This window comes from Tachysurus fulvidraco, chromosome 8 (genome assembly GCF_022655615.1).
Source record: "Tachysurus fulvidraco isolate hzauxx_2018 chromosome 8, HZAU_PFXX_2.0, whole genome shotgun sequence".
Lineage (NCBI taxonomy): Eukaryota > Metazoa > Chordata > Actinopteri > Siluriformes > Bagridae > Tachysurus > Tachysurus fulvidraco.
This window is the reverse complement of record NC_062525.1, coordinates 15,195,173-15,203,640: the sequence shown is the minus strand read 5'-3', so window position 1 is coordinate 15,203,640 and position 8,468 is coordinate 15,195,173. Positions and strand designations below refer to the sequence as shown.

The 8,468-nt window shown below is 36.0% G+C and overlaps 1 protein-coding gene across 1 annotated transcript in view; it reads right to left on the bottom strand.

Moving 5' to 3' along the window:
• Window positions 1–732: 732 nt before the first annotated feature.
• The window catches only part of fam20cb (FAM20C golgi associated secretory pathway kinase b), a 32,395-nt gene continuing 24,659 nt past the window's right edge, over window positions 733–8,468 (bottom strand). The window contains exons 4-10 of the mRNA XM_027137671.2: window positions 8,289–8,381; window positions 5,537–5,652; window positions 4,511–4,691; window positions 3,591–3,700; window positions 3,419–3,500; window positions 3,187–3,246; window positions 733–2,612 (exon numbers count right to left, since the gene is read on the bottom strand). Of these exons, the coding sequence (XP_026993472.1) occupies window positions 2,354–2,612; window positions 3,187–3,246; window positions 3,419–3,500; window positions 3,591–3,700; window positions 4,511–4,691; window positions 5,537–5,652; window positions 8,289–8,381 (901 nt within the window). The 3' untranslated portion in view covers window positions 733–2,353. The remainder of the gene's footprint in view (window positions 2,613–3,186; window positions 3,247–3,418; window positions 3,501–3,590; window positions 3,701–4,510; window positions 4,692–5,536; window positions 5,653–8,288; window positions 8,382–8,468) is intronic.

Genomic DNA, 8,468 nt, shown 5'->3' with positions numbered 1-8,468 from the left:
ACATGTTTCTCTTGTATTTTTAGGACATTTACAGCATTTGGCAGATGCCTTTATCCGAAGCAACGTACAGAAGTGCTTAAGTCCCTATCATTGGATGCATTAACTCTGGTTCCATACAGTGAATCTAAAACATTTTTAAATTTTTTTTTTTATATATAAACATATATGCAACAAACAGGGAAGGTAGTGCTAGTTGAATGTTCCATGAATAAGTAGGTCTTCAACCGTCGTATGAAAATAGCCAGTGACTCAGCTGTCCGGACCCCTAGGGAAAGTTCATTCCACCTCCTAAGAGCTAACAGAGTCACCTTACTGTTATTGCCTATGTTTAGAATAGACTTGCTTGTTATTCATATTAATTGCCGTTGTAACTGCTTATAATGTCCCCTATGATGCCTAACTTCTAACAGGGGTAAAAAAAATTACTACAGTAATTAGCACTTGCATTGTTATATAGTGCATGTATTTTAATACAAACATGTATAATGTTTCAGAGAGAAGTTTTACTTTAATTTACGTTGAATACTTAGATTACAGATTTCTGTATAAGAGACTAAAGACTTCAAGGCAAACACTAGTCATCCGGGAAATTACTGCATCTGGTCACTGCACCACCCTACATGGTTTATTGTGATAAGCATGAAGATAAGCTCCTGGTTTTCCTGCCTGTCGAAAATTTCAATGAAATAAAATGTTATGGAATATAACACTAATAACTATAACAATAATTGATTAAGCTCAGGCCAGCTACAGCATATCAGTACACTGTACCCAGATGTGCTGCAATGGTCAGTTTATTGCACTTTAAGATGAAAAAGAATCCTTACACAAAAACGGTGCAATTAAAACGTATGTATGGATCTGTAAAGTTCATATGTTAGTGATATTTCTGACTGAACTCAACAGGAACACTGTAAAATAATGTAGTGAATATTACAAATTATCTTAATTTGGCAATGAATGCCAGCATTTAGTCATCTAACCCATTTATATAGAACCCACATGTTCAAGTATTTCTATGATTGCACAGGTAACAAATTCACATAATATGTACAGGCCTTTTTTCCAGCAGATACTGAAATATGCTCTAGTGCAGTTTAAAGACTTTGTAAATTAAAAGCCAAGTTCAGTCCTCCTTGAAGAAAAAAAAAGAACAGTAAATAATGATAAAGTAAATACAAGGCTTATAAATCATGTTGAAACCAGCATTTTAAAATATATTGGAAATAAATGTGATAAAAATCTGTAAATAAACGGTATTATAAACAGGAAATAGTGCTTTGCTGAATAAAATAAAAGCCTTTTGAGCAAACTCTCAAACCCAGAGTGAGACAGAGAAGGAAAGCCAGAAAAAGAGCACAGCCTCGCATGTCTCAGTACACTGCTTGCTCTGAAATCCTAAACGTTTAAGTCTTCTGACATAGCAGCAATCCAGCCTAGCATGATCACACTACAGTTTATACAAAGCCTGTTGAAATATCGCAAAACCACTCAAAAAGAATCTCTTTAATATGGAGAGAGTCTGATAAATGCGGATGCAAATGAGTGTGTACCACTGTTATACATGTAAGCTAAAGCTCAAGGTAAAAACACAAAGAATGCTGGTTTATTCAAGTATTTACCTCTAATAATTCTTATGTAATTTATTTACTGTGTGTTCTGTATGTCAGTCCAGCTTGTCTTAAACAAACACACTCAGTACTCACAATATTAGACAGCCTCCCTCTAATTATATTTATAATAAGATTTGCTAAAAAAAACCCTTCAGGTGATCATACAGATTGCATTAATGTGATTTATTGATATTGAGAGAGTGATAAGTAGCATTTTCTTGGTATCCATCAGCCTATATCAGGAATGTCTTTAATACACAAAACAATCACTTACTAAATGCTATCACAAACACTGAAATTTCATTAAAGTTTTCTCTGAATCCATCTGTCTTTTCTGTACCGACATAAGAAGTTGGTCAAACAATTCTCGAAAATAAATATAAAACTTAATAAATAATTATTGGCATCTACACCTATTGGAGCTAACCTGCACTCCACTCAAAGCTCTTTGACTTAAAAAAAGAAACCTCTGTTAAATGCAGTTCTTCTTTGCCATAAAGAGCAAGAATAAAAGCCTCTGTTATACTGCATTAAGACACAAATGTCCACATACTCAGGCAGCGATGCACATGTTGTCCACATGTATGTCTTTAACACCACAGACATGGTCCACCGATTGTGGACGGAGTCTTTGGAATTCACTGAATTCAGAAAAGTCATCTTCGAGAGCTTCCCTCGTGAGAAGTTCGTTGTCTGCTGAGAAGAGTTGGAAAGCCAGAAGACCAATTAGTCCAGACCTACTACCTCAGAGGAGCTGAGGCTTTGTCCATTCTTTCTGATGTCATATCGTCCTCCACCACACTGCTATAGCCTTCTTTCTCGATGCAGTCAGCTAACACCTGCAGCACGAGGCGCAGACGGCGGTCCATGGCCTCCAGGTGGGGAAGGATGAGGATAGGGGTCAGTGAGTCTCTCTGCAGTGACTCCTCCATGAGAACGCCCAGCTTGTATTCCTCTTTAGCCAGCAGCTGCAGCCGCAAGTGAGTCGACTTCTTTACTCTGTTGAAATGCACATGATCGCTCAGTAATTATATAGCCAGACCGGATGATAAGCCACGCATAACTGGCCTCACTGCTGTTTTTTTAAAAACCCTTTATTTTTTCAACTCTTAAAGCATAAAAATAATGTGTATTTTTGAATTGTTTCAATTCACTCTAATATTTAATGCTAAAAGAATGTCAGGTTAAAGGTATTCCCATATTTTCACAAGCATTTATTCACAGGAGCTCAAAATCAATGCCTTTGTACTACACGATCTTCAAATTTCAATTTTATGCCACACAGTCATACAACATGTAGTGTAAAGTGTGTCATAAAAGTAGAATTAAAAATAGAATAAAAACAGTTAAATTACAAATACCTGTACAAGCAAAAAGAAAAAAAATATAGAAAATATAAAAATCTTTATATAATATGGATTGATGGTAGAACATTATGACTACTGTAACGACTGTGCAGATGTGTCAGTTATACTAACAAAAAAACTGTCTAAATAAATTATCCATATTCTAGTTTCAGGCATCAAATTACAGCAAAGTGTAACAAATAATATCTAAAATATTTATGACTAACCTGCAGCACTGACTCAAAGGTGCCAGAATGGAGACTTCATCATGGGAATGTTTGCCAAATCTGAAATCAGAAAAAAAAATGAATCCCTCTGCCCATTACATATATTTTAGTACCTAATTTACATAGTAATTTACTATTTACATACTGAAACTACAGTTCAATTCTGTTTTAAATAAAAATGCATTTCTGTTCAGTTCTGCTGAATATGAAACAAAGAGGAGACTCGTCTCACCCTCTTCCGTTATCAAGGTGAATAATAAAGGTCTCATTTCCAAACTTCTCGAATGTCTCATAGTGATGCCGGTCCATGTTCCCTGTAATGAACATCAATTATTATTTAGGATTATGATTCATCTAAATATGTGAAATTTGAACTAGCATCAAAACCAAGAAAGTGTTCTTACCCATAAGGAAGTCAAAGATGGTCATGTCCATGATGTCCAGCAGACGAGTGCCGCTGTCATACGGGGGAGTTTGTTTCACCTCCTCGCAGTAGTCAGGATCCACCTCCCACCTAGACACACACACAGAACTTATTTCAGCCCATTATCGAGACTGATCTGAGGTAAAAATGCAGGATCTATTTAAAAAAACATTGAACAAGTATATTGCTACTGTTCAGTAACATGAGAATGGCATGCAACACTGGCTGCTCATATTTACTCTGTTTACTCAGGATCCTGCTGCGCTTCTTTACAAGCAATGCGCCATGCTTTTGGATTCCACCTGTAATGATTCTTGGCTTTATATATATATGTATATATATATATATATATACATATATACATATATATAGATATACATATATATATATATATATATATACACACACCAATTTCCTGCTATCTAACTAAACGTTTCTCATATCAGACATCATCAGTACTCCATCTTAATATAAAGCTCATAGCATCAATCTTCAAAGTAAACAAAAATAAATCCTAAACCTGTAAAGACGTATCTTATTATTATTATTATTATTATTATTATTATTATTATTATTATTATTAAAAAACAGAAGCCCAATTCCCTTCTTTTCTATTAATTATCATTAATAATTATTCTAAATAACAATTATGTATTATTATTAACAATAAGAAGAGGAAAAATAATAATAATAAGAAGACCACCACTACACCACCAAGATTACATCACTATTACTACTACTACTACTACTACTACTACAGAATAACAATAATAATAATTATATTATTATATTATCTATCCCTATTATCTATATGTTAAGTCATATAGTGATGAATAAGACTGAATGTGAACCCTGTCATTTTTGCAGATTTACGGAGGGAGTGAGTGGTGGTGTTCTTACTCAGCTTTCTTGCGCTTATGGTAGGATCGTCTCCATGGGTTCCTCCAGGTTTTGCGCTTGGCCAGGGCCAGGTCTGGGAGGAACGCTGCCAGAGATCCCTCAATCTGATCTGGCTTCCCACACAGAGCATGCTCAGTGGAACAGTAGTATGAGCACTCACCATAGAAACAGATATTATTGGCTGTGGATGAGAAAAAGAGGGCTAGTGTAATTCAAACAATGTGGAAAAAATAAATACAACACATATGAGTTTAATTTAGATTTAAGCGGAAAATTTTAATTTTCAGGGTGCATTGTGTTGGCCTTTATTTTTTATTGATTTATTTATTTTGCTTTGCGATGTCAGAATCCAAAAACCAACACTGCCACCTAGTGTCCACTGTACTGTTAGTGTTAGTTTATGCCATCACACCTGCATTTTATTCCACTGCACCATTCAGTACAAATTCAGTACACACAAATAATCCTATTTTTACGTGTGATTGAGGTGAGGTGATATTGTAGATCAGTCAGTGTGTCTCAGTGTTCTATCATGTTCAGTATTCATCCTGTGTCAGTGTTCTGCATGGACGCACGTTATAGCAACTGAAGCTCTTGTTTAAAACCTTACGTTATGTTCATCCAAATGCATTACATCTTTACATTATACAACAATAGCTTTTAGTGGATTTGATTTATTTTGTTCATGGTGAGCTTAGGTTTCTTTTAAATAATAAAAATGAAAAATAAAAAATTATACAATGCAATTTGGAGGTTTTGCATATTTAGTATAATTCATGTATTCCAAGAAGAAATGCTAGTGATTATATCAGTATAGCTAGTTAAGAGATATCAGTCTGTAAATGCAGACAGTATTGGGACGTGTGTACATAAGTTTGGATTTGAACAGCAAGTTGAAATGGTTAGGAGTGATTATATTAAATGGGTGTCTATAATAAAACAGAAAAGGAGAATCGAAAGGAGCCAGACTATGAGTGGAATAAAACTACCTTTTACTATTTGGGAGTTTTACAATGTGCTCTGTACCTGGAGAGATGAAGAAGGTTTTCCACAGCTTTTTGTCTCTAGTTACATCTCGAATTTCTTTCGTCATATTCACCAGCCTACCAGCCACTGGAGGAACACGGCGGAAATCCAAGATTCTGTTACAAATCAGAGAATTTTCACCATTTGCAGTTAGGCCAAAATTCATTGCAAATTATAATGCACTGAACCTCTTGCAGTCCATCATATATTCACAGCTCATATTCTGACACCAGTTACTGAAAGCATTTAGTGGACTGCATTTAATCACAAACCTATTAAGGTGCTTGCACACACTTGCATTAAGTCATTAGCTAGAATGTCTGACCATGAATATTTATTATTAAGCGATTTGACTAGGATAAAGTGTTTACTTTAGATGATTCATGAATGAATGAATGAATGAATGAATGAAACCGTGAAAGTGAGTGTGCCATTTGATGCCACCACTAGAGGGAGCTTTAGCCAAACTGTTTATTTTCCTAGGTATCTGGACTGAGAAAATAATTCAGCAAGATTGGAGCAATGAGTTGCAAATGTTTCATCTTTTGATTGTTTTAACACAATAAAAAATAATTCCCATGAAAAAGAATCCTATGATTCAAAAGCAATTAATTCCACATGAAATAAATCAAAATATCAAACTGGTTCACCTAATCAAATCCTGCAACCATGTATATTTTTTTAAAGATGAAAATCTTTACCTGATATTTCAATCAGTATATGGCCTAGTTATTGAGCATGTCTTTATGAGCCGCTAACATACAAGCAGCCTGCCATGCCATGAGAACATCTCCATCCATTCATACTCTAATAGGCACTCTAATAGCATGCATGCCTCATTTTAGACTCCTAGGAGGCTTTCTGCTGACTGAGCAACTTTAAATATTCATCCTGAAAAACACGTAATGGACTGAGCCTGAGGGATGACTGTACTCGAAGCTACTAATTGTTCAGTCACATTGACAGGAGCAGCAGAAGGCGGGTGCATTTTGAAGAAATTCTGCTTCACTGTCTAAGCACAGTGTGAGCCATGAGAGAAACTGAAAAATGGTTCAGCGTCTTCATTGGAGCGGTTTATGGCCACGGCCATGAGCAAACGCCTTTGACTAAAATCAGATAATTAATGATATGATGCTGGAGGTCGTGTCTGAAGAGTACAGGGTTCACTGAGCCATACTGCATTCACCCAACACCAAACTAAAAACCAGCACTTTTGGCTAACCCAGACAATCTTATATTTAGAAGGAAGGTGGCTTTTTCATGCTCTTGGTTTCCTCTCTCTTCCCACACGCATGCCTGTGGGCAATGAGAGGTTACAGCTGAGGGCCAGATGTGTGGAGAGAGCATAGGAAGGTTGAACTGAGCTGTACTGGGCTAGGCCCACTCGATCGTTACATTTCATCCAAAGCACAATAGAATCAAATCCACATGAAGAAGACCGCAAGAGGCTCATAGCATTACCTAACAAACAGTGAGATAAACTACACAAATAATATGAGGTAGGACGATTCAATAAAAAGGGAAATCAAGTTCCAAAAGGAATCATTGAGTTTTACACCTACGATGGCATATAACAATAACAATTACAGATGACTGACAGACTGCCTGAAATCTTTTCACTCTGTTTTACTTCGTCAGTGATGCCAGTGCATTAAGCTGAGACTGTATGTATGCATCCTTAAGCACACAGGATAGTTTTGTAGTGAGCTTGGTGGGTGTTTACAAATGGGAGTTGCATTGATTTTGAGTGAGTCACGGTGGCCTCTGTGCTCTATGTTCAGACTGTTTACTCACCCGAAAACACACACACACGCACGCACAGTGTTGCTTAAGACTCTCAACAAATGCAACATAGCACACACACGCATTCACATATGTATGTCAGATTTCACATTGGAATATCCTCCTGCAAACAACACCTAGACATATACATCTATACTGTAATAGGACATTTTACAGTAAATTCCTAAAGTTCTAAAGGGCTAAACCTCTAAAACTGCTAATGGTGTCATTTTCCTGTGTCATTTTCCTTTCTTTTCCATTTTTTTATCAATAATCCACACATTCAAATAAATAAATCAATATAAAATATGAGGTTGAGTCAAATGAAGCCTTAAAAGTGAGACATAAATAAATAAATAAAAATAAATAAAATAAAATACTGTAGCTGCAAAAGATCAACTGTTTTCATGCTGATACACATTTATGACACCCATGTGGAAAAACAACACACACCCTCATATAATAAAATAAGTCACTGGAAAAAAAAACACAGCCCTGTCAACCCTGTGGACTACCAAAGCCTAACCAAGGTCAAACGCAATATTTTGAATTACAGAAGAACTCTTTCACGGCTCATGCAAAAGATTAGCATCACCTCACACTCACATTTCACTATTCCAACATGCATAAGCATTCAATGTGTCCTATATAACAAACCACTTTAAATGACACATATGTACATAGCCCTTTTCATATCCTGTACAATAAATGTATTAATCTAAACTATTACCTTCACTTTTGAAATTTGGCATCAATTTAAAAGGGGCCAAACTATAGATATAAACTGTTTAATGATTCAGGAATCGTCAGCGATCTGTTGTAAACAGTTTGTTATACTATTACTGGAGTCTACTGTAAATGTGGCTTCAAATATGTCAGCAATTGTTTATGAGCACAAGCACATACATGTAAACACAATTTTATTCATCCAAATGCCTGACACTGACAGAACAGAGAGAGGGATATTTACCTGTCCAGATGATAAGCTGCGATTTCTGCGTTGTGTCTTTCAAAATCAGAGAAGTAGAAGAAGTCCGGAGGCGTCTCCTGCTCCCGCGTCTGCCTGTAAAACAGGTTCGTGTGCTTTTAGTCTCAGATGGATTTAAAAACCCCACATCATTTTACTCTGAGAGAATCCATTGTGTGCTGC